The 27,544-nt window shown below is 37.2% G+C and overlaps 1 protein-coding gene across 1 annotated transcript in view; it reads left to right on the plus strand.

Annotated features, from left to right (window-relative positions):
• The window catches only part of LOC149781478 (uncharacterized), a 430,415-nt gene that overhangs the window by 201,694 nt on the left and 201,177 nt on the right, over positions 1–27,544 (plus strand). The window contains exons 24-26 of the mRNA XM_089934971.1: positions 8,182–8,339; positions 14,984–15,172; positions 25,195–25,401. Of these exons, the coding sequence (XP_089791097.1) occupies positions 8,182–8,339; positions 14,984–15,172; positions 25,195–25,401 (554 nt within the window). The remainder of the gene's footprint in view (positions 1–8,181; positions 8,340–14,983; positions 15,173–25,194; positions 25,402–27,544) is intronic.

A 27,544-nucleotide genomic window follows, 5' to 3' on the forward strand; every position in this document is an offset into this window, starting at 1 on the left:
ACAAAATGACCCTTACAATCTATAAATTGTCAAAAGCATCTGGACATTTTTCAGACCAATGAAACTTGGTTTTCTTACTCAAGAAATTGGTTGGAGGTTCAGCTATAATGGAAATATTTAAGATATTTGAGCAAGATTTCTGATAATATCCAGCCATACCCAAAGGGAATGCAGAGATAGCCCTGACCTATACTTCTATAGGTTGAACTTGACTATGTCCACATTATGTCTTAAACATGTAACACAAGGACAGCAAACTCACTTTTACCTAAATTCATTGTCAAATTTGCATCACTGAGTCGCTCAAAGAATTTCCAAATGAATACCAAGTGTTGTAAATGAAACCCAAATGATTCTTGAACTTATTCCCAAACAGCAAACAACAGCAAATAAACACCCTCATCTCAGTCTATTCAGGTATCCCAAACAAATACAACCAAATCAGATTCTTCAGAATTTGATGAAATCTATCAAAGCTGCCTAATCCATGCATAACTTGCTGTAAAGTTACAGATATCAAATTTTACCTTTAATCAATAACAGACTGGTTATTTGTGTGGCTTACGTTTTGCCAACATACAGGAGATCTCAGGATCTTGTTCCTGTTAACAATGATTGATTGTCTTTTGTCACCTTGATTAGAATAAAAAGAATGGGTAATGAAAAGAGGATCACTTTGACCAATACTTCTTGAATGATAAATACCAGGAGGAAAGTGACCTCATAAAAAAAATGACCATAGATATGACAGCTAGAGGAAACATTTCCTGATCAACATCATTTTCAAGAGCTCATTTTGTCATTATTACATTCAGTGAATTTTGAACTGAAAGACATAGTCACGTTTGTGCAAACTTTATGATCCTTAAAAGTTTGCACAGCAATTTTTTTTCAGTTCTTACTTAAGTCAATGTAAAAATATTAACTGGTAAATCATTATAATTAAATTTTACGTATAGTAAAGACAACATCATTAAAATTTCTTTAAAATGATTAAACAGGTCATTCTCATAGTTACTAGCCATGGATGAATGCATGCTAAATATCAGTTGTATCTGTTATTTGCATATGTCAAAAGACGGAAGCCAGTTCTCTGCCTAAAAGACACAAACTGACCCTTGGTCATTTAATCAGTATATAAACTGTGTTCATTGTACTGCATAGTCCAAGTACCTAAAGTGTAATACATGACGCAATTGTACTGCATAGTCAAAGTACCCAAAGTGTAATCCATGACATGATTGTACTGCATAGTCCATGTACCCAAAGTGTAATCCATGACACCTTGTACTGCATAGTCCAAGTACCCAGAGTGTAATTCATGATGCCATTGTACTACATAGTCCAAGTACCCAAAGTGTAATTCATGCCACAGTTGTACTGCATAGTCCATGTACCCAAAGTGTAATCCATGACACATTGTACTGCATAGTCCAAGTACCCAGAGTGTAATTCATGATGCCATTGTACTATATAGTCCAAGTACCCAAAGTGTAATTCATGCCACAGTTGTACTGCATAGTCCATGTACCCAAAGTGTAATCCATGACACCTTGTACTGCATAGTCCAAGTACCCAGAGTGTAATTCATGATGCCATTGTACTACATAGTCCAAGTACCCACAGTGTAATTCAGGTCACCATTGTACTGCATAATCCAAGTACCCAAAATGTAATCCATGACACCATTGTACTGCATAATCCAAGTACCCAAAATGTAATCCATGACACCATTGTACTGCATAGTCCAAGTACCCAAAGTGTAATCCATGACACCATTGTACTTCATAGTCCAAGTACCCAAAGTGTAATTCATACCATAATTGTACTGCATTGTTCATGTACCTAAAGCGTAATCCATGACACGATTGTACTGCATAGTCCAAGTACCCCAAGTGTAATTCATGTCACCATTGTACTGCATTGTCAATATACCAAAGCAAAATTCATGCTGGAAAAATTGGCATATGATTAAATTACACCATTACTTTTAATTGTTTCATTACTTTTACCCTAATTTCCTAATGTTGGAATTCAGGAGTGGCACTGCTTTGTCCAAGCTTTCTGTACAAGAGTCACTATTAAAGGAAAAGGGTGTTGTTTCTTAGCTTTTGCCTAATGTTTACTAGAAATGACATATAAATATATTTATCAATAGTTTGTTTCACACAGAGAGGGAAAGAGAGTAGTCATTCTTTATAGGCCTTGTCAATGTACAAAGTTTTCTAAACTCCAAAATTAAATCAATATGTTTTGACAAGAGCTGATAGCAAATCTCTTTTTTAAATCTTGAGAGGTCTGCTTGTGATAACTGTCAATGAAGAATCACTTCTTAAACAAACAAAAAATGAAACAGTTATGTTGTTTCATAAGCGTATCTTTAATAGATGACAAATTGAAGGGCCATGTACAGCTTAGACCTATGTATTTTTGATTGACAATATCTGTAGCATTTATGTGTGAGTGTGTGTGAGTTTGAGAGACAGAGAGAGAGGGACTGCACACCAGAAAATAGCATGACTTTTAAACATATAATCTTAAACTCTTCAGTTTGATTCACCCAGTTTACATTTTTCTTCTGTGCTGTATGAGACTATCTGTCACAGGATGAAGCCGGGTTGGGACTGGATTAGGGAAGACACCAAAAGCAACTGTGTTTACAAGATGTTTATTTATAAACACAGTTTAAATATTAACAAATCTGACACCATTATAAACAAAAAGATAAGGAAAATTATAAAGTTCCTAACATGGAACTATCAACAATTAGCTCAACGAGGAAAAACTCTAAACATTAATTTAACAAATGGAATTTCAAAACAAAACGTGAATTCCTATCACCGATCAACAAAATAAAAATGACCTACACCCCAATATAAAGAGTCTTGAATGTATCGTTCAAATAACAATTAAGAAAAGAATGTAATTATGAATGTATCGTTCAAATAACGATTTAGAAAAGCAGGTAAATTTTAATGTATCGTTCATAAAACGATATTGAAAAGCAGTGTAAATTAGGAACCTATCGATCGTTCATATAACGATAGGAATGAATGAAATTACGAACCTATCGATCGTTCATATAACGATAGGAATGAATGAAATTATGAACCTATCGATCATTCACATAACGATATAGCAGTAGGGATGAATGAATTAATAACCTATCGATCATTCACATAACGATATAGCAATACGTGTAATTATGAACCTATCGATCATAAACCGATATTGAGATAGGAATGAATGAAATGATGAACCTATCGATCATTCATATAATGACATAACAATAGGAATGAATGACATTATGAACCTATCGATCGTTCATATAACGACATAATAGGAATGAATGAAATTATGAACCTATCGATTGTTCATATAACGACATAACAATAGGAATGAATGACATTATGAACCTATCGATCGTTCATATAACGACAGGAATGAATGAAATATGAACCTATTGATCATTCATATAACGATATAGCAATAGGAATAAATGAAATTACGAACCTATGGATCGTTCACATAACGATATAACAATAGGAATGAATGAAATTATGAAATGCAATTGTGGAAATAACATGGAACACTATAACTATCATGGCACCCATTTGACGCCCAAGATGTTAACTCCGGTTCCACGCACTCTTGTAAATGGCCAGAGAAGCACCCATGCAAGCTTCCTGACAAGACTCTGCGTAATGTGATTTGGTTATAGAGAATTTGCTCTATATGTACAATAGCTGTGACAGATATGCGCAGCTAGGTACTTAGTTTCCCAGTTGCAGTCAATATGTTCGTGCAGCATGGTCTGAGTTTCGCTCAGGATTTCGAAATAACTAGAGCCAAAAAAAATATACCACCCTTGGGTGACGCTGTACGCGGCAACGAAAACCCAAGTACATTTTTGACAATATACATATTGATATAACTCCTACACAATTTCGTGACACTATCCATATTTAATTCCTTTCAGAAATGCACTTTCCATCTCATAAATATCAACACTGGCTTCAGTTTCAGCTGATTTGTTTTGTCCCCACTCCCCATCTTAACTGATTCGGCCCCAATCCCATCTGTAGGCATGATGAGGCTGTACCCTATTTCCAAGCTCTACAGCATCAAGGTCATTTAAGATACACCAATGTGGGTGGTATTACAAAATAGCAGACAGATATAGTTCTAAAATGATAAATAATCTGGTAGTTCTAGTTGCACTACAAAATACAGAGGGAAAAATCTCATTTTTTGGATGCGATTTTTTTTTCACCCAAAAGTCGCTCATGGTCAGAATGTGATTTTGTGTCCAGATTTGAGACCTTTTGGCCTCAGATCCCAAACAGACTAGTCTGAACTGCACACAGACATGTGAACATTTGCAAAAACTAGGATAAGGTGGGCATTTGGAATAAAGAGTGATCTCCATACAAAAATGATGGGTCCATTAAGCAAAAACAAAAAAAAAGAAGAACTCTAACTTTTACCCTTCTGCTCATGTGCAAGCAAAATAACCAACAGAAAATGATGTTTCTAATACAACTAGGCATTAGTCTCGTGGAAAATCTGTTGAAAGCTGATGTATTACAGTGTATTCAGAAATAGCCCCCCAAATGTCTTTCCTACATGCATTTCAGGCAAAAACGACAAAAACCTCTGGGGCCGAATGAGTTAATGATTAAAATATACAAGAAATTATTTGTTAAGGCTGGAATTACAAACTTAAGAGAGTGTTAGCTTTCAAGGTTTTTTCTTTCTCAGGTTATAATTTCTAGACATGAAAATATATATAGTACGTAGTTCACTCAAACAAAAAACAGAAGAAACATTGATAATAAGCTAAATATATGGACATAATAAGCAGAATTGCTCCAACTAGGTATATGCATATACAGTACAAAAATAGACAACGAAGTGGAAGGTGTATGGATTTATACATTAAATTATAATGCATTTGTCAAATCAGATGGGTTCAACTTTTCGTCCATTGATTTAGATTGTAGTAAAATTCTTTTTAGTTTGCTCTTTCTCTAATATCATTTGGGATTCTGTTTTGAATTAATGAGCCCTAACATTGAAAACTTTTCTATTGAGTTCCTTATTTGGCTGTGGAATGGAGAGGTGGTTAGATGAAATGGATCTTAAATTAAATAGTTCTTTGAGATATAATGATCCATGCTGTTTGAAACTTTGTGCCTATGTTTATCCTGTCTCAAAAATATTTGTTTACATACTGTTAACAGTTTAATTTCATTCATTGCATTGTGTTTTCAGCAATTTACCTACGATGAGTGTGCAAGTTCTTTTTTGCAAGCAGAATAATTTGCAAATGTTACTTTTTATCTGTTTCCCCCAAATAAGATCAGTAGTTTAGCATGTTTAGTTGATTACAAAAATTGGCCTTATATTGTTTTATAACCATAAGATTAGTAGTTTAGCATGTTTAGTTGATTACAAAAATTGGCCTTAAATTGTTTTATAACCATATACTGACTTTATGACATTCAACATGAATTTGTTCGTTCAGTTTCAATTTGTCGTCAGCCATCACCCTAAGGATTTTGTCATGGGTAACCAATTGTAGACAAAATTCATTGACCTTCAGATTCTGGTGCAGATGGTTATTTTCTTGTTTTGCTGTCTTTTCTTGGGCAGTAATCGTTAATACATCTTGTCTGTGTTTACTTTAATGACAAGGAATCTATTCTAATGAATTCTATCTGAAAGGAAACCAATAGGTCTGATTTTAACTGTTTCAAATCTGATAGAAGCATCATCTGCAAATAGTTTGATAGATGAAATACAGTTGCCATGGGGATAGTACTCCACATATGATTGTTTCTTCTTTAGAAAAACTGCTGTTTTGTTTGAAAAGCTGTTTTCTCATTGTTAGATATAATGTAAACGAATCAATTGTTGAATTGTCACATTGATAAATGTTCATTTTATTGATAAGAATATCAACAGGGTCAAAACTTGTGATAGATCATTTAGTTTATTAAGTCCTGGAAATTCTTTTCATTTTCACTGAAAATTGGGTTAGGAAAAAAATATTTGGGCTTTGTGATCTATATCTGTATTTTTTAAATTTTTGTTTGTGACTACATTTTAATGATTATCTTTAGAGATGATATTACATAATTAATTTTTTACACAGTTATGTATTCCATTTGAAGATATTTAGAGTGCCTGTTGATTGCATAGGATCTCTCAATAGGTGTTGACAAGTTTCAAATAATAAAACCTGTTTACAAGTTTGGGGTTCTTTCCCATTCAATCGGTCATTCAGTTGGGTTCTTAGAAGAATTAAGTTAATTTCCCATTGGATGGGTGGGTTCTTTTACAATGTGGGGTATTGTGAAATGTCATGTAGTGAATAGGAGAAAATTGTGCTGTATATATATAAAGAGAGAACTGAGCAATTACCTGGATGAGTGATATAGTAGAATCAATGCATATTTATGAAATCGTATAGGCTGTGCTTGTTACCATGGAGAGTGCATTTTTTCGTATTTTACTCCATCTTGGTAAAAAAAATATATATTATTATGGTGTTAGATTTTATAATCAGTAAGATCTTTGCATACTAATGAGATGATCTTGCATCTGAATGAGAGAGGTTGTTGCTTCTATAAACCTAGAGACTATTTCTCATCCAGTTTCAATAATACTTCATAAATAGGTTTATATCATTAAGATCATGAATGACTTAGATAAAGAGTTAGAGGATTTGCATATGAATTATGCCTTTATCTTTGGAAAGAATTTTTATCAGACTATAGAAATAGATAAAATTAGTATAATGCAAAGTATGGGTGATAGCTACATATGTTTATTCTCATAGAACACTACAGAAGCCTGCATAGTGAAAGTTATCTGAGTGGTATCAAGCCCACATGGAACTATTGTTATTGAACTGCAGTTGCGAGACTTGTAAAATGAAATAACAAGGAATAAAGCGATCTTTCTACTAACTTGATTTTTACTTTAGGATGGTTTCTTATTTGAAATTCAGGGAAATTTCATAAAACATGTCTGTTTTGATAGCTGTGAGTAAATACAATTATGTCAGAGATTAGGTTTATTTTAGTATGCATCATTATGGTCCATTTGTTTTAAGAAATCGTTGTCATCTTAAATAAAAGAATACATTGGTGTGATGATTGTTGTTGTCAGTTGTTGTTGTGGGGTTTAACGCCATTTTTCAGCACACGATAGGCTATACATGGCGGCCAGTATTAATGGTGGACAACCCTGGAAAGAACCAATGACCCACGAGAAGATACAGGCAAGCTTTCTCACATACCTACATTGGCTGAATCTGAGACTCGAACCCACGCAGACAGATGGCAGTGACCTGTAACGGAGAGCGTTTTAGACCACTTGGCCACTTGGGGCACCCATTGGTGTGATGAGGGAAAACCCGAAAAGAACCACTGACCCACGAGAAGCTACTGGCAAGCTTTCTCACATACCCATATTGGCTGAATCTGAGACTCAAACCCACAGAGACAGATGGCAGTGATCCTTAACAGAGAGCGCTTTAGACCACTTGGCCACTTGGGGCCCCCATTGGTGTGATGAAGTGTGAGTCCTGTTTCACATGCTTCTACTACAAATAGTTTGTCATCTTATATATAAACACCTACATTTGTCTTTCTTTCTGTGTTTAATGCTTGCCAAATAAGTGGTTGTAAGCTTGAAACCAGTAACAAATGCTGAATTTTTAAAATTTAATTTCATTTTTATCTTCAAACTTTCTTTTAAACTCACTCAACCTAATTTTTACAAATTTCTTTGCTAATGGTTTTTTCTTTATATATTGAAACTTTTTTATTATTGATTAAAAAGCCTAAGGCATATAGATTACATTCAGATAGCAGAACAAAAATTTATAAATTGTAACAGAAATTTATAATTCATATGGAAATTGTCCAGTTCTGTTGTATAAACAATGGTAAAACTTATTTATACCAACATCTTATCTTATATATAAACACCCACATTTTTATTTCTGGGTGTCCTGGCTGCCATACAAACATATTTTGAAGTATATTCTCTTGTTCACTGAGAGAAATTCTATAAAATAATAATGGGTATATAATAAATGCAAAGTTTCCTTGTTCTGCTTCACATTTGGCCCTCTATGATAATTTTTGTTGCTTTGCTGTTTTTTTAAAGGTTGCAATCATTAGCCGTTATTTTTTTATGGAAAGTGAGGACAGTCTCCATCAGGCTGAATTAAGAGCTGAAGCACAGTTGCCATTGTCTTTGCCACCTTTTAATATGATCATCAACCCATACAGCCTACCAAATACTACATATCTTAACAAAAGAAGGTAAGTTTGGAATATTCTACATATTGGTTTAGTTTCCATTGTTTCAGTCTATGGAGATGTCTTGATTTCACCATTAGAATTGCACATGCTTATTGAGTATAATTTTTTTCCACATGCTTATTGTACATCGTGTGTCTGTCACCATCTGTTATTCTTACATGCCAACCAACATGTGGATGATATAATTTTGTAACATCCACAATTCTTTCAGAAGGCTATATCCATCTTTTTATTTTTATCTTATTCACTATAATTTTAGTTTTACATGATTTACCTTTACCAAACTTTGTGAATAGTAGCTAGAGTAACTGAGGAGCCTTTTCATATTGGGGTCAAAGCAAGAAAAATGGTTTCTGCACAATAATGTTAGTTCTACATTACTGTCATGGACAAATATTGCTGATGGCTTGCACAAGGAAAAAACCCTCAATTATCAGATCAGAAGTTCAACAGATTTAAGTCATTATGGCTGAAAATAGTTTTTGCACAAATCCTCAAGTTCTCAACCATTTACCTTCACCAAAGATTGTACAGTGCAACCCTGCTATTAAGCGCCCTGCTAAAACATGAACTCGGATATAACGTGGCATGGCTCCCATTTTTTTTTATATTCATTCGCACATGAAAAAATATTTTGTTGTTCAAAGTACATGAAATAGTTTATAAAAAAAATTATTATCATTATGGGGAAGAGATCGCATATGAATTCAAATTTAATATGATCATGGTGTGGTTCCTGAAATTTAAATACATGCATGTGTATTTTTCTCATACTGTATGTTTTAAGTACAAGAAATAGTGTATAAAACATTTATTGTCATTTTGGGGTAGAGTTCGCGTATGAATTTTAATATAATATAATCGTGGCATAGTTTCTGAAATTTAAGAATTTTACTAGGTTCTTGAAGTGTTATGCCAAAATAAACATTATCGGAAATGTTACTTATTACTGGTCCATGAGTAAAGCCAGTAAGCCATCTTTGTGATTGTCTTCAATTAATTCTGTATACAATCATTGCTCAAACAATAGCCAATTTAATAAACATCAAAAAAGCAAAAGCCGCCAACATGTTTGCTGGGCTTGATGGTGTTATTAGACGCAATCAGTTGACCAGTAAATAATGTCCACTTTATTAGCTGGAAATTGAAATAATATGAAATTGTACATGCGTTCAGCTTTAAATTTTTTTTATAAAAGTGACTCATGACCATTGCTGGCCTATTGCACTTAGTTCTTGAGTTTTACATGGGTATGGTGTTTGTTTATGAACCTGTTATTAATTTCCTATTTTTTATAAAAATATTTTGCCATTATGGAAATGCAAGTTAACAAACGCAAGTCGTTCTCTGCACTTTGCGCAATGATTAATATAATAGTTTTTACACGTTTCTTTCGATATTCACAAAATCTGAAGTGAAAGTTATATGTACACTGAAAGCATGTGTTGATTGGTAATTATTCTTGCTGTAGTCATTCAAATGAATAGTCATACAAGTGTTAATTAATGGAGCAATATACACGGAAATGCATAGGAGAAAATTTTAGCAGTATGAAACTTGTACAGACACTGTTCATGGACCCTGGAATGTAATGAACTGTACACATGCTTCATCTTTCTTAACCTAATTTTGCTGTTAATTTTTCCCATTGAATTCAGACAAATAATGATGTGTGACAAAATTATTGAATAGTTTAAATATGTATGCCATTTTTGCAATGGAATTACATATATTATGGATTAATTTCAAGCCCTGACGGTACGATATCAGATGGCAAGTAAATGGTATGTTCATGCTGTATATTAGATGTTGAATTCAGACACAATGATCTGGGAAAAAATGATTGAATATTGTAAATCTGTGTGCAATTTTTCAATGGAATTACATGCATTATAGATGAACTGAATGCCACGATGGCACGATAGTAAACGGTGCTGATACCCTATTCATCATACACATTAGACATAAATACACATATATGTGCCAATGAGTTGTTCTCAGAAAAAAGTAAAATGCTGTAAAAGCCCGCATTGATACGACCCTGGTACTAACGCGATTCAATTTTTTGTACCCCAATTATTGCGTTATGGCGGGGTTCCACTATATACGGCTTACATTTAAGGAAGAAGCCTTTTCGTTTGTGTAGGAAGATCAAAGGTCACAGAAAAATGACAAATTAATTAGAAAACTTTAGATTATATGGAATACATTGACCAGAGTTTGTGGAGGGCTTGCAATTGACACAGATGGAGGTACCTATAGATTTTGGGGTCAAAGGTAAAGGTCATATTTTAATTTTATAAGAAAAATGGTTTCTGCAAACCATGTTAAAGACCACATACATATACATTGACCATTAATGAAATCCAGTGGTTGTTTTGTTGTGTTGGTTTAATGTTATTTCTCAGTACAGGATAGGCTATACATGGTGGCCAGTTACTCCAGTAAGAACTACCAACCTACAGGAAGCTACTAGCAAGCTTTCTCAGATATCCACATTGGCCAAGACTTAGGCTTGCACCCACACAGACAGGTGAGATGGCAGTGATCAGTATAGGTGAGCACTTTAAACAGTTTGGTTAACTAGGGCCCCAAAACCATTGGTCTTTAATCTCCAAAGTACCCGATGCCCTTTTAATATCTACATATAGGACTCCTATATATGGGGTGTAGGAATACTTTACCAGGGTTTACATAACCAATGAAAAGTAATTGAATTTCAAAAAAGTGGGTTTTGTTTATGAAATGTCCTAAAGTTCTAAAACAAAAGCACTTGAATTTCTTCAAAACTTACTTGAATTTCATCAGTACTATCAAGACCATATTGCTAAAATGTTATTTCAATAGCAGCAATTACTTATCCTGTCGTTATTGCTTAGCTACCTATTTACATGCCAAAATTATACCATCCGTATGATGTGAATACATCTCCCCAGACTGGAGAAAAAGTCAGTATGACACTTTGATCTTTTGACCTTTTGCACACTACTCTTCTGCAGAAGGTAGATGTACCTATGTGTCATTCTTTTCATGGACCCCATGCTGTATAGAGATGTCTGAAGCCACTGTGACTGAGAAAATTAATGCCTGTGACAGCTAATATACCACAGTTAGTTGTCTCTCCTTCTCTACTGTGTTTATGCTACTGTCCTTTGTTTCTAAAATCCATATTGTAGCTTTTTATTTTTCCCCCTTAGAACTTTTACTTTAAATATTAACTGAATGGTATGGGTAAGTCCATATGTTCTAGGAACAATAACAGGCCCCGCTCAAATGTTGAGAACATCGTTTCCTCCATTTTTTTTATTTTCAACTCAATAAAATAGTTACAACTTAGAATAAAGCTTGTGGTGACATTCATGTATTTTCATGTTACCTTAATAAAAAAAAATAATCAGAATTGGAATATCTTGTTTCTTTCAATAAATAAGGAAATACTTCAGTGATAATTTTCATCTTTTGTTTATTTGTGTTAAGTTGAGTTTCGCAACAACAAGGGATCACACCACTACAAAAAGAAAAGAAAAGTCAGCAGAATAGTCTGTGGGCAGTATGGCTATAAAAAGAAGGCCTCATTAGATACACATGCAGCTTGTATCAAGTGCTCTAGGTGCGCTCAGAAATAATGTAGTAGATTCCAGGCATATCTATCAAAGACGGAAGAACATTCCCTCTTCTTCATCCTAATTTTCTGGTTTTTCTTCCAGGACAAACATCTTCAATGGTTGTTGAAGCCCCACCAGAAGGAGGTTCTTGACTTTCAAGAATCTGTTAACTTCGTCCTGTAGAGAGATGACAGAAAGTTCTCACGTCCCTAACAGCTTTCACACTTCATGTAGCAGGTTGCTCCTTCCTGTTGGGGAAGTAGAACACTGCGACCATGGGTTGAGCACCACATTAGTGGGTTGCTCCATCCCATCAGGGAGGTTCAGAACTGCAATATGTATTATGCCTTTGGCAACGTGTTGTCGCCTTCCGGAATGAACAGAGTGAAGATGATGTCTTCTCCATCTATTAGTCATCGACCTCACAGTATGGGAAAGGGCCAGGACCGAGCTCCCCCCTCCACCATCCTGCCCTGTGAAGGATTTACAATCCATACACAGGATTGAGGCTAGGGATTGGGACTGTTCTGGTGTCCCCCACCCAGTTATACCTATGAACCCTTATGGGATGTGGGGCTTGACACCTCGCTGACCTCATTCTGTTATGCCCCTATGGACTGCTAGACCTTGCCATACCAATCAAAGCGATGCTGCGATTTGTGTTCCACCATCACTTCACCAAGTGGTTTCCTTTCGGAAGGATACAAGTGTTAAGTCTTCGAGGGTAGATAGACCTACTCATCTCCCCTCTGCACCTCCTGATCAACCAGGGAATGCGACACATAGTACTCCTATGCCCCCTTCATCAAGGGACTTAGTGATGCCCAGCCACTCGCAAACTCAGAGCGACCTTGACTATGAGGATGACGATGCTCTCTCTCCATCCTCGTTGACTCCAGTGAGTTTGAGACAGAGTTTCAGACAGAAGCTGTGGCAATGACAACTTCTCTCAGGCCCACTCCCTCATCTCGGGTGGACGAGGAAGAAGAGGAGGTCTAGTCCTTTCATTAAGCAGTAAAAACAAGGTTTACCATTTGTTACCCAGCCCCCTACTTGTGCCCCAAACCATCCGACACACAATCCAAAAAGATCCTTTCCAGTTTGGAAAAGATCTCTGTGGGTACCATCTCAACCAGACCTCTTACTTCTCCCACATTCACCTACGATTGAGGAAATATCTGGGACGTTTTCACAAGGCCAAAATATTGCTTGACAACGTAGAGGGTGATCTGTTTCCCCTACATTGAGACCCCTGATCTCTTCTTCAAGCTATCAGGTACATTTCCTGAATAGGCCTATTCAACCTCCTTCTTTTGATGCTGATGTGGCCAAAGTTGGTATTTCTTCGGGATCCAGGGCATGCCTTCCGATCAAAACAATTGATGCCATGGAACAGAACACCTGGTTACTTGTAACTATAGCCTCTTATGCTGACCTTTTCTCAGTTACTTCCTTTAGTATGCTGAGAGAGACCTCCTGGAATCCAGCTGCATTACGTGTACTGGAGGCTGTGGTTAAAACATCCTTGCATGCACTATCTGTTGCCATGACATTATGGGCAGAATTTCAAGCACATCCGCCATGATGCTGCATTGAGCTTGTCGAAGGTCTTGCTTAACCACCCTAAAGACCTTCTAAGGGCTGCTCCTCTAGAAGTCAAGACCTTTGTGGGCCTCATTCCAACTGTGGCCTCTCAAGACTTACTTGATCACCAACATCGATCTTTTGCTTCCACTTCTGGTCCTTCACATTTGACCAGGAAACGAGGTCAGGCAAATTGTCGTCAGGGACTGTCTGCCATATTTTTCAAGCAGGCACAACCCCAGTCCGATCCACAAAATTCTTGATAGACCACCTCGTCCCTCATCAGGTTCATGGCACCCAGGTCGCCGCAGAGGAAGAGGAAGTTTTCTAACCCACCTTCCTTTCCTACCTTTGTCAACATGGGGATGAACTTCCTTACAAACCAAAACATGGTCCTGGTTCCCCTGGACTGGGTATATCAGATCCTGGCTCTCCTAGAGACACTACAAGCAAAAACCATTTTATCCGCTCGCCTTTATCTGCCCCTACTCGTAAGCTTGAAAACCTCTGCCAGATTGTTTCCTTTAGGATGTCTTTACATGCATCCTCTACAGTACCTCCTTCTGCCAAGGTGGAAACCTCACTTAGATTCTTTATCAACCCCGATCCCTCTAGACCAGTTTTTCACCACTATTTGCTTTGGTGGATGACTCATGACAGATTCTTGATGGGAGTTCCCATGCATGCACCCGATCCCCATTCCTATCTGTTCACAGATGCATCAGATTCAGGCTGGGGATACCATTTAGAGCTGGAAGGCATAATTCTCTGTGGTTCCTGGACTCAGACCAAATTTTCTCTCCACATCAACAACCTAGAAATGAGAGCAGTATTTCTAGCATTGCAGGGGTGCATCGATCTAATAAGGGACTGATGTGTCATGGTCTCCTCAGACAACATGTCTCATAGCCTGTCTGCGACGTCAAGGAGGCTCACATGCCCCTACTCTTTGCGTGGAGGTCTGGAACCCTTTCTTCTGGGCAGCCTCGGAGATTGTCACAATCCAAATTTGCCACATTCCGGGCAAGATGAACGTGTTAGAGGACAGCCTGGCCAGAACAAACTGAGTTTTCCTCACAGAATGGTCTCTTCACTACTAGGTAACAGAGTCCCTGTTTTCCCTTTGGGGATGATCTCTAGTGGACCTATTTGCGACCAAGTTCAACAACAAACTTCCCTTTTACATGTCTCCTGTCCCGGATCAGAAAGCATGGGCAGTTGATGCATTCAGCTTCCAGTGGGATCGCCTATTCACACATGTCTTCCCACCTTTCCGACTGCTACCACATGTTCTGCAAAGAGTCCAAACTTCCACTGCTCAGATCATTCTCATTGCCTTATTGTGGCCCCAATGGCCATGATTTAACAATCCCCTGGACCTCTAGATGCATCATCCCAGGTCTGTACCACACAGGAAGTATCTGTTGCAGCACCTGGATCCCTTTTCCACAACAGCCCAGACATTCTCCACCTTCACACCTGGCTCATCTCAAATGATCTCTATGCCAGAACAAGTTTTCGGAGAGAGTCACCAGTTGCATCATTAAAGCCAGGAGAGCTTCTAAATCAAAAGTTTAAGATGCCAGGTGGAGAATCATCTGTGATTGGTGCAGTAGGAAACACGTTGATCCTATCTGCCCTTCTGTAACTTCCATTGCTGATTTCCTTTTGTTCCTCTTTCAGACCAAAAGATGTTTAGTATCCACTATCAAAGGCTATCAAGCTGCCATCTCCAACACTCTTAAATTCTTGCAGGGCACAGACATCAGTACAGATCTGCATCTTGCCGATCTTGTAAAGTTTTTTGAGCTTCAGAGACCTGTCTCACGCTCCCTTGTGCCTAGATGGAGTCTATCCTGTGTTCTTTGGTCAATAACCAAAATACCTTATGAATGATTGAGTGAAGCTTCCTTTTTGGATCTTGCACTCAAAATTGTGTTCCTTCTCACCCTTGCCTCAGTGAGATGAAGAAGTGAAATTCATGCCTTGACCATTGGCTCTGGCTGTCTTAGGTTTAATGGGAACTATGACTCTGTTTCACTTTTCTGCCAACCTGGATTTCTTGCAAAAAAACAGTTACCTTCACTAGCCCACTTACCCACAGAAATTCCCAGTCTCAGTAAAATATACGCAGGGGATGATCAAGATAGACTTTGATGCCCCATGCATGCTCTTCCCTTCTATCTTAATGTCTCCAAAGCAAAAAGAAAGGGTTGGAAACATCTCTTTCTCACTATTAAGGGCTCTGTAGACATATCAGCTGCCACTGTCTCCTGTTCGATTGTCAAGACAATCAAATGAGCATACAAGTCTCACACCGATCGAGACCTCATCTTTATGAAACTTAAAGCCCATGAGGTTTGAGCCGTTTCTACCTCATGGGCCTACTTTAATTGTTCCTCTCAGGAGGATATTAATAGCATCTTTTTGGTGCTCCCATAATACCTTTTCCTCCACTCATTAGCACAACAGAGCACAAGCATTTTATCTCTGGGTCCCATTGTTATGACACAGCATGTTTCTCAGAGAGACACGAATATTCTGTAGAATTGGACCTTTTCCTCTATGGTGAGTACATTTATTTTTCTGTTTTTGATCGTTTTGACATCAGCCTACTCACCTTACTGACAAATTCAGGTAAGCAATAGCGACAGAATAAGTAATTGCTGCTATTAAAATGTAGTTTTGGGGTGGGGTAAAACTAATTTTAATTATGCAGTACTTAAATATCGCTATTGCCGATTACCCTCCTCCTACCCTGCTCTGATATCTTGCTTGATTGTCATCTGTGAAAAGATGATTTATATGTACATCTACCTTCTGCGCAAGACCATGTGGCAGAGTGGTGTGCAAAAAGTCAAAGGGTCATACTGACTTTTTCTCCACTCTGGGAGGATGTATTCACATCATACGGACTTTATATTTTTGGCAGGAAAATAGATAGCTAAGCAATAGTGACAGGTACGTATTGCTTAGTTCTGTGATTTATGCAGAAGTTGTGGGAAAATTAACCCTTTTACATCAGAAATCAGCTGTTTTAATTTTATACAACTTGAGGCGACATCATTTGAAGATTCTGAATGATATACCCTAACAAAGTAGAGCAGAAAGAGAGACAGACAATTAAGTGTAAGGTAAATATTGACTGTGTCCATCCCCCCATTTATATCTACATCCCCTTATTTCGTGACAAGGGATGAATACAATCCTGGGATTATTTCTGGATGGTATTGTAGTCAGACCAGTGGTGCAGATGGGTGTACTTAGCTCACACTTGACCTACAATGAACTGTATTCACAATGGCAAGTGGGAACATTTCCCTCATAGTGGTTGGGTGGAGGCATTTAAGGGAGACAAAAATCAGGTGACTTGTAAGGCTTGTGACAAGATATTGAATATTTCCAGCAAGAAAGAGTGCTGTCAAGGTATATTTAAAAATTGAGTAAGTCAAGAAAACTGCAAATTTGTCTGCTGTCACATTGCATTCATTATATGGAACTGTGGTGGAATAAAGAAAAATTCAAGTTTGTTTGCTGTCACACTATTTTCATTTTATGGGACTGTGGTGGAAAATAAGACTTCTGGAACTTTTCCAACTGTCTTGAGTGCAGATTAACATTACTCCCACCAACACTGTCATCAGCAACTGGTCTGCCTTTGAATGTTATTGACAATTGTGCAGCAAATGATGATGTTTTAAAAGCAGCAATAGTATGGACCTTGAGAACCATGACTGAACATGATTGATGATACTCATCAAAAACAAAGGGACTTTGCAATGTCTCTACATATCTCTGATTTTTGTATTTTATTTGGGGATAAGTCCTTGAAAATAATGTTGTTTGTGATGTATGAATCCATTATACCATTCATGATACTTTTCTTAACTTCACCAACAGCACTGGACCAATCGACTTACTCATAATATGCACTATATGGAGTTTTTCCTAAGGCAAAACCAGAACAAACAAAAAAATATTGTTGCCAAATTTCATTGTACTACATACAGCTTAGGGGTCATTTTTGTAAGTCTGCATTCTTGTCTAATGAATTTTTTTTGTAAAATTGGTTCCTAGTGACAGGACTAGTTTAGGGGGCAGTTTGGTAAAATTAAGATGCATAAAACTGTATGCAAAGTTGGCTGAGAAAGAAAATAAGATACATTTAATAAGAAGTTTTAAACACATGATTTTGATTCAGTCTTTATTCATCAGATTAGCACAAGGGTTCGTTTTTTTTTCTTCAAAACTCTTCTGGTCATTGATTTGGTCTAAAAATCATAATGCTTAAAACTTTTGTTTGAACTTGAGATTTTGTGTCATCCAGTTAAAAGATTTCCCTTGGATAATGACGCTTTGGATTTGAAAGTGAAAACTTGACTTAGGCTCGAAGATTAAAGTATGAATTCAAGTACATAAAAGCTCATGTCTTGGACAGTCGTCATTTGACTGTCATCTGTAATCCATCCATCTCACAAATTGGCAATCACTATTAAATTATTTGTTGGATTGCCTTCAAACTTTACAAAACATTCATCCCAAATTCATCCCATATTTAATTGGTCCTGAATGAAAATAATACCCCTCAGACAGAGATCTTAAAATATGATCACTACTCATTATGGACTTGTTTTTTACTAACTGAATTTTATGTCTAGGTGGTTTTAAATTGAAGTGGTACCAGCCTGATCGCCAGCATAGGCAACATGGTGGCTATCTTGAAATTGATTTTATTGCTAATTCTAAATAGACGGTTGTAGCAAAACATGGATTTCAGTAAAACTTCTTGTAATCATGTTAGTACAAAAGGATAAAGGAGTCGGTCTGATGTCCAATATAGTGACTGTCTTGAAAATGTTATTGCCACATTACTGAATGGATGTTTGTATCAGGATTTCACTAAACGACTTCGTATGAGATGTAGTTTGCCGTAAATGGTGCCAATCAGAGATATTCATGGAAAAGCTTGTTATTACCACTTTCCCTGAACAGATGGTCCTATGGACATGGGGTTTTCACTAGAAGACTTATTATCATAACTCAAGTTTGTCCTGTATGAAAATGGTGCTGATTAGACCTCTAATGTTGCAACCATGACAGCCAGTTGGAAAATCTTGTTATCACACTATGGGATTACAGATTAATAGCTGCATTGCTATTGCTTAGCTTTATTGTGTGCCCCAAAAAATGCACAATACATTTGATGTGAATACATTCTCTCAGAGCGAAGAATTGTCAGTATAACACAATTCCTCTAGCAACTCACCTTTCCCTTGGTATGTTATGTGCAAAACAAGCACAGATAGTTCATCTTTGTCAAGGATGTTGATGTGATCAGACGTGTGGCAAATTCACCAGAGAAAAGTTGCATGTAGCAATGTTTATTATCTGCAATTGCAGCCTGGCCTCTACAATAATTTATCTCTAATGGTGTTACATTATACATCCATTTTTTCAAAATCTTGACAAGGTAGCCTTTTCTCTTCTGTTTCATTTCCTTCAGGACTTGGGATTACTTCATGTACATCCACAGGGGTCAGATACACTTACTATCAAAATCATTTTATATCTAGGTATCAGTAAGTCATTGTATGACTAGATGCTACGTGTTCTTCAGTCTTAATGATACTGCAGGAAGCACATTATATACCTTATCTATACAAGATATCTGATTCAACATGTTGAATTTTTTCACATTGCTATTGCATGCATGTATATATCCTTTATTCTGTAAAAGTTGTATGAATCATGAATTAACTTTCTTACACGGAAAGTAAGACTATGTCCACAGAGAAAACAGTGGTGCAGTCTGTATGCAGTATATACAAACAAGATGAGCTATATGAGACATTATAGATATTTAAATTGTGTTTACTATGTAAAGGAATAACGTCAACACAATCGGTGTGAAAGTATGACCACAAAAAGTCTTCTTGGGACACTCATCCAGAATGTATTAAATGTTCCAAATTTACAAGAAAAAAATCATTTCATATTTTGAAAATCATATTCTGCAGAAAGCTGGAATCTTGCAAACTCCAGCTGCACTTATCAGATAAAGAAGAAACTTCATTCTTGTTCTGCATAAAAATTGTCTGGCTTTTCTGAAAATAAGAGATCCTCTGACTTGAATATCCCTCCCAGCACATCACTGCTTGCCATTGTTAAGGAGATCCAGCGACATTGTAGCAGCATCTTGCTGTCTTCCATGGGGGAAGAGATGCACCACTCATTCATTAGCATGTTGCTGCTTCTCATTGTGGAGAAGATGTGCTACTCATTTCTTAGTGTGTTGCTGCCTTTCAGTGTCCATGATATGCACCACTCTTTGTGTGTCGCTGTCGCCCATTGAGGAGGAGAGGCAGCACCTATACCATAGCATGTCACTTCCTCCATTGGAGGAAGAGATGCACCACTCTTCTCATAGCATGTCACTGCCTCCCATCAAGGAGGAGATGCACCACCACCACTGTGTCAGAGTGTTGCACCCTCCCACTGGGAGAAATCAGAACCATTCCTTCCTGAGTGATGCATCAGTTGACAATCCTCTGTCTTCTAATCATCACACTATGGCCTTATGGTATGGATGTGGGTTCAGACCGAGTTCCTCCCTCTCCACCACCTCATTATGAGCATTGAGAGTCCAACCAGCAAGCTCAGACTAGGCTAGGGAATTTGGTCAGTATTCCCCCCTTTCCTATTATCCCACTGAATCCCTATGAGATGTGGGGCCCTCAGGGGCCTTGGTCATGTATGCTCCTATTGGCTTTTGGATCTTGCACTCATAACAGAGGCGATAATGCAGCTCATGTCACACTATCACTTCATCACTTCATCACCAGGTGAAAACCATATGGAAGGCTAGAGGCGTCACTTCTTTCCGGACTGACAGATGCTCTTGTCTCTCTCCAGCTCATGCCACTCCTTCAGCCCCTGCTTGTCATGTTGGAGTACGGGACTTAGAGCAGAGTGTTCCTATAATCTGTTGACCTCCTAGTAACTTGGTGATGTCCACACACTCTCCTGCTCTGAGTGTCCTTGATGTTGCTATCTCCATTCTCGTAAACACTAATGAGTTTGACATGAACGAAGCACAAGTGGAACAGAAAGTTGCAAATGAGGCCAAGGCAAGGACTGACTTGAATGCCTGAAAAGGGTTGCGTGACAGGAGAGTTCAAGTCCTTGATGGTGCTTCGCAATGACATGCTTCCTGGACAGTGGGTAGGGGTATATATGTAGGATCTATGCATATGATCCAACAAATCTTGCGATACCACAGTAAGAAAGACTTTTGGCTTCAAGTGGAGCAGCCCTAAGGATGTCTTTACTGTGATCAAGAAGTACCTTTGAGGAGTCAAAAGCAACATCATGGTGAATGTAAGAAGTTCTGCCAACCAAGCTAAAGAATCAGAAAGTGCATGCCAAGATGTCTTGGCCATAGTTTCCACCATGTGTTGAAGGTCAGCTGGTTCAAGGATGCTTCTCTCAGCATACTAAAACAAGCAGCTGAGAAGAGATCAGCATGTGCAGCTATGGTGACAAGCAGTCAGGCTTTCTGTTCCATAGCGTCAATGTCTTTAATGGAAAGGTGTCTCCACTTGAAATACACTCCTTGACTGCACCGGCATCAAGTTTGGTAGGTTTCATGGGCTACTTTAAGGAATGTACCCTGTAGTTGGCATAAGAGGCCAAAGGTCACAGTCCCGAGGAGGGAATGGCCCATCCTCAATGTAGTCAATTAATATTTTTTCCTGTTGAACACTTCTCAGCAATATCCTCAGTTGTAGAAGAATGAGGAAGTAGGTAGATGTCTGGATGACGTTGAACTCCCGAGATCCTTTCCAGACTCAGGAAAGGCTCTTTTTGGACTGTGCTGTGGGTTTTGGGCACAAATGAAGGATAAGAGACAATAGACTTCAATTATTGCCTTATCAAAAGACCATACTTCTTGTTCCACATCTAACAGAGATGAAGGAGCGGGCATAAAAGCAGGTGCCACTTTGTGCTTCCTCGATGTTGAACTCATTTGAGTCTATCACAATGGAGATAGTATCATTGAGGACACTGGAGAAAGACGAAAACGTCCATCAGTCCTGGAAGAAGTGACACCTCTAGCCTTCCAAATAGTTTCCACCCAGTTATGAGGTGATGGCAAGACATGGTGGAGGAAGAACCCAGGAAAACCCGGGAAAGAACCACTGACCCATTAGAGGCTACTGGCAAGCTTTCTCACATACCCACATTGGCTGAGTACACGACTAAAAGCCACGTAGCCGGAGGTGAGATGGCAGTGATCTGTAATGGTGAGCCCTTAAGACCACTCAGCCACTTGTGTCCCCCATGAAATGGAAAAAGAATTTCCAAGATTTACGTCAAGTTGGGATATGGCAACAAGCCATTGAGCTGCATAGGGCTTGGAACTAAAGTGTGTGCAGCTGTACTAGTGGTAAATAAAGTCCACACATAGTTTAAAAACTTTTCATTTGAACCTAATTTATTTTGTTAATTTAATTACATTTTTCTAGCTTTACAATAGCAGTTTATGATATATTATTACACCTTACTGAAAACTGGCCAATCTTATGGAAACAAATCAATTACCTTACTGAGATGGACTTGACAAGGTTGGCAGGTCTATAAGAGAGGAGCGATGCATCTCCTCCACAAAGGGAGGCAGCAACACACTATGGTATAGGTTGTGTATCTCCTCAATGGGAGGCTGCAGCAAAATGCCACAAGATGAGTGATGTATATCCTCCACAATGGGAGGCAGTAACACACTAAGAGGTGAGTGGCACATCAGCTCCACAATGGGAGGTGGCAACATGCTATAGGATGAGTGATGCATCTCGTCTGCATTGACATGCTGCTATCTGCTATCACTGTATCTCCTTAGAAAAGGCAGGTAGCGAGATGCTGTGAGGTGTATTCAGGTCAGCAAACCTCTTATTTCCAGTAACAGAGAAGCGAGAAAATTCTGATGAAGAAGGAGAATTAAGTTTCTTCTTCTCTGACAAATGTGGATGGAGTATGCAAGGTTCCAGCTTTCTACATACCATGATTTACAAAATGTGAAACGATTTTTTGTTGTACATTTGGAACATTGAATACAGTCTTGGATGAGTGTCTGCAGACTATGTTGACATTTTTCCTTAATATAGTAAATAAATTGATATATTTATGATGTCATGTGTAACTCATCTTGTTTGTATGGAGTACTAACGTGTGATCTGTATAGATGACCATTCCAGTGGCCTAGTTGTTAGAGCATCCACCTCAGATGCGGGAGGTAGTGGGTTGGATCCCCAGCTGAGTCATACCAAAGACTTACAAAAATGGTACTAACAGCTGCCTTGCTTGGCGCTCAGCATTAAGAGGTTACTGTTAGGACTGGTTGGCCTGGTGTCAGGATAATGTGACTGGGTGAGACATCATGCTATACATGACTGTGGCATGATGCCCCAGTGCTAGTCATCACTATAAACTGCCACGCTACAGACATCATAGTGAAATGACTGATTTTTTTTAAAAAGCTACGTTAAAAATCCAAATCACACGCACACACTCTCTATAGACATAGTAAACAGTAGCATAAATTTACAAGTCTTTTTCGCACAAGAAAGAGAGTTCTCTGTGTTTTTTTGCAATTCTTATTGAAAAAAGGAAGTATACATAGATACAATAGCAATGTGAATAACATCTAATGCATTGAGTTAAATAGCTAGTAAAAATACCATATACAACTTGGTTCATGTGGTACCAATCTAAACTGAAGAACACTCAATGTCTAGTGAACACGATGTCATTACTCCTTGCATAAATGACAAACTGGTATCTTGCAAGTATAAAATAATCTTGAAAGTGTATTGGACCCCTGCAGGTGTATTTGAAGTAATCCCAAGTCCCTGAAGGAACTGAAACAGGAGGGAAAAGGTTACCACATAAATATTTGGAAAATATATGAAAGGATAACTTAGCACCATTATATATAATTACTGTAGAGGCCAGGTCACAATTGCAGTTAAGAAACACTGCAACAGGCAAATTTTCTCTGGTGTTTGGCACATGTCTGATCACATCAATGTCCTTGGAAAAGATGAGCTAGCTGTACTTGTTTTGGCACATAACATACCAAGGACAAAGCAAGTTGCACAAGTAATTGCATTATACTGACAATTCTTGACTCAAAGAGAGGCTGTATGTTCATCAAATAGACAGTGGGGTTTGGGGGGGGGGCACAAAAAAAGCTAAACAATAGCTGTGGGTAAACCTAAACACAAGGAAAACCTAAACATAAGGAAAAATGACAACATTTTGTTGGTAATTAAAACATGAACAGGCCACCACTTTAGACTTGCATACTGACCCATCATATAACCAGTGTGTCATCCAAATGAAATGAGATTTTAAGTATATTGGTAATTCTGTAGTTGTGTAGAGAGCTAAAAACTTGAACAAAAGACAAAGTATGGGAAAGATATTTGCACTAACACTTTGAGGTAAGATGCTTGGGGATGGTAATGCTTTTCAGTATTGACTCGACTGCTTCATTCAGAACAAATTTCTGAAAACAGTTTGCAATTTTTGTAAGCTTTGCTTGATTGATATGCAATGTTTTGTTGACTTAGATGTGACCATGTTCTTTATCATCATGCCATATTACATGTTATGTTTTCAGTAATGACAATTAATAGAAATGGTGATGTAATGTGACTGTTCCAAAAATTTTACATCAATGTTAGGTTACCTTTTGAGTCGGAGTATGAATTTCAGGTAAATTATCTGGATTGTAGTCATTTCCATGGAAACTAATTCAATCTTGCATTGTTTATATTTTGCCTTGTTTGTTTCTTGTACAAATTCACCCAAACTCATTAGGTGACACAAATGAATATTTTAATACCAATTTCCGATTTGAATATTTTCAAAAATATAATCTAATTTGAATACTTGGTTATTCCTTTCAGCTCCAAAATCCAGTTACTTAATCTGAAAGGTCAGATTTTATTTCTGAGGATGATTCAATAGCAAACACATTTAATGAATATTTTGTCAGTATAGCTTCCAGAATCAAGGAACCCATTATAAATTCTGGTTAGATGAAGTAAGAAATTCTGTTCGGTTTCCTCTTTTCATAAATTACTGGCCCCTAAAGATAGGCGGCTGTATTTCATCTATCTACCTACACAACATCAGATTTCAAACACTTAAAAAATTCAAACCAAGATATGTCCTTGTAGATAGACTTACTTAAATTATGTTCCAGGTGTAAGGAAAATGCCATGAAAGTAAACACATAAGACACAGGTGTTAAGGATTACTACCCAACAAAAGAGAGCTAAATCTAAAAAGAGTAAGAATCTTACGATGACTGAAATACATCTGCTAATGACAAAATCCTTGACATGAGGGTTGATAACAGTTTGCATTGGAATGAACATAAAATTCTTTAAATTATATACAAAATGATGCTCATTTGCCATCAAATATGGCTGCTCTTACTAAAAGATAGTTTTGTTTAATCTTAGAAAAATCACTGTCTTTTCTGTAGCATTTGTTTACTTTGATTTTACTGTTTTTGTGTCATGGTGCTGATACTGTAGGGGTGTAGTTCTTGCTTGTAATCCTTTTTTTCTTCTTCTCTTTTCTTAAAAAAAAAATTACAGATATAACTCTTCAACAGGAATATTGTGTACTCTAAATGAGGAACCTGTTCCCATTCCACCCAGTACTGAACCACCACGTCCAGCAGTATTGGAGGAGTATGCAGTGGCGCCTTTTTACTGTGAACAGGGATGTGGTGGAGACAGAATAGATGAATTTGATATAACAAAGTATGAGAAAGGCACTTGTATCAGCCAGAATCGATGCAGGTATGCATTTTCACCAAGCAGAATGTTTTCGTATTAGTTGCATTCAAGATTTCACAAAGTTAAATAATTATCTCTGAGATGAAATGTGATGTATAACAGTGAACAAATGTCTTGGAAGATAGTAGTATTCAGAAAAGTTGTTGTTCCAGTCGTGTCTACCATCCATCAACACTTGTTAGTGAACACTCTAGAGACTTGATTTTGATCAGATTTGGTATATAAACTTTAATCATCAAGGTCTCTGATGAGTTAATGAGAGTGATGTCTGTGTATATTATTGAGGATGGGACTTTGCAGTATCTGAGCTATAAATAAGGTCTAGCCTCAAGGGACAGGAGAAGATGCTTGGGAGAGGATGCTGGTTATTTAAATGAATCAAGACCAAGATAGTGGTCACATAAATATAGTCTTGGGAAGAAGATAAATGACACTGATATTAATAGACAATGTAGCAAATATGTATTCCATGCTTTTCTTTGCTCTTTACAGGTTCATGTGAATTTGCTTTCACAAGTTGACATATATCAACAACCCAGTTGAACAATATCAGACCCAGTAAAATGGGTATTTTGATGTGTCTTTGTTAGTTTGGAGAATTTTAGAACAGTGTATGTTCGAGTGTTTTGTACTGGTGTCTGCTGATATTACTAGATTTCAATTGATGGATGGTGCAATCTTTATTCAAGTTATAGTTACATCTAGCTAATGGGTATATACATGAAAATAAGCAATTACATTAGGATCAACAAACACCCAAAAATGCAGACCAAAAAAGAGAATGGTTTACATTCTGTGAGAACTTCCAAGTTATTTTCAGATTTTTTTTCAAATTTTTTTGCCGCAAAGTTAGAAGAATAAACCATATATGATTATGCGATGGCAAATCTGGGTCTGTGCAGTTTGCACTTGGACTCGTCTTATAAGCATGTATTTATGGTATCATGTACTGTCTTCAGCTGCATATATTTACTTGTCATTGTGTTGAAGGACCATTAAGTCTTCAACAGTTGTCAAGTTGCTAGTTGTGATGCATCAAAATCAGGACTTGGAGCAGTGTTAATGAAGCCAGGTAGACTTGCAGCATTTGCATCAACTTGAAGATCTTTGACAGATGCAGAAACAAAGTATATACAGACACTTGGTGTTACACGCTGACCAATCAGGCTTTGGACAGAGACATTCATGTGAGACTGTCACGGTCTCACTAACTGATAAATGGCTTAAAGCACTTGATCAAGGTTGAATAATAGAATCTGTATTTGTACATTTCAGGAAAGCTTTTGACATGGTGGATCATGAAATTCTTTTGAAGAAACTGAAAGTTTACCAATGTGATGAAACCACAGTTAGATGGTTTACTACATACTTAATTGAGATAACATGATGTTTTTATATAAATAATTTTCTGTCTGAACCTGGAACAATTAGAAATAGAGTACCACAAGGTTCAATTCTAGGTCCATTACTATTTATTTTATTTATTAATGGCCTACCACTTTTACTATGAGACTCAATATCATGTACACATCTCTATGCAGATGACACAGCAATGTCAGACATCCAAAACACAAAACATGAACTGGAAATTTCTTTACAGGATGCCCTAAACAAACTGGACAACTGGTGCACATGCAGTGGCATGGTGGTAAATACTGGTAAAACTTAAATATTACTTAACATGGCAAAAAAAAACAAATCTGGATAGTGATGAACTATATCTGACATGGAAGTATAAAAATTGCAAATGGTCTGTCATGATAGACTACTTGGTGTTCTGGTAGATAATAACCTATCATGGACTAGCTGAACTTATCAAACATGTCAGTAAAAAAGTCAATTCAAGTTTATGGTGTCTCAGTAGGATAAAACATTTTCTCCCTTGAAGGCACAGAAAACAATTTTTTAACAGTTACATACAACCCTATTTAGACTACTGTATTATAGTATGGCATAATTCAAATGATAAAAATCGAGCAAGTCTAGCATATCTTCAAAATAGAGCATTTGGGCTATTATCAATCCAAAAGGAAAGCAAGGAAAATTTAGCTGGAAAGTTAAAAATATTACCTATTAAAGACTGAATCAAGTTGAGAAAAGCCAAATTAATGTAAAGGATTTCCAGTAGTAGTGTTCCTGAATATTT

This window comes from Sinohyriopsis cumingii, chromosome 15 (genome assembly GCF_028554795.1).
Source record: "Sinohyriopsis cumingii isolate HCF-2022 chromosome 15, ASM2855479v2, whole genome shotgun sequence".
Lineage (NCBI taxonomy): Eukaryota > Metazoa > Mollusca > Bivalvia > Unionida > Unionidae > Sinohyriopsis > Sinohyriopsis cumingii.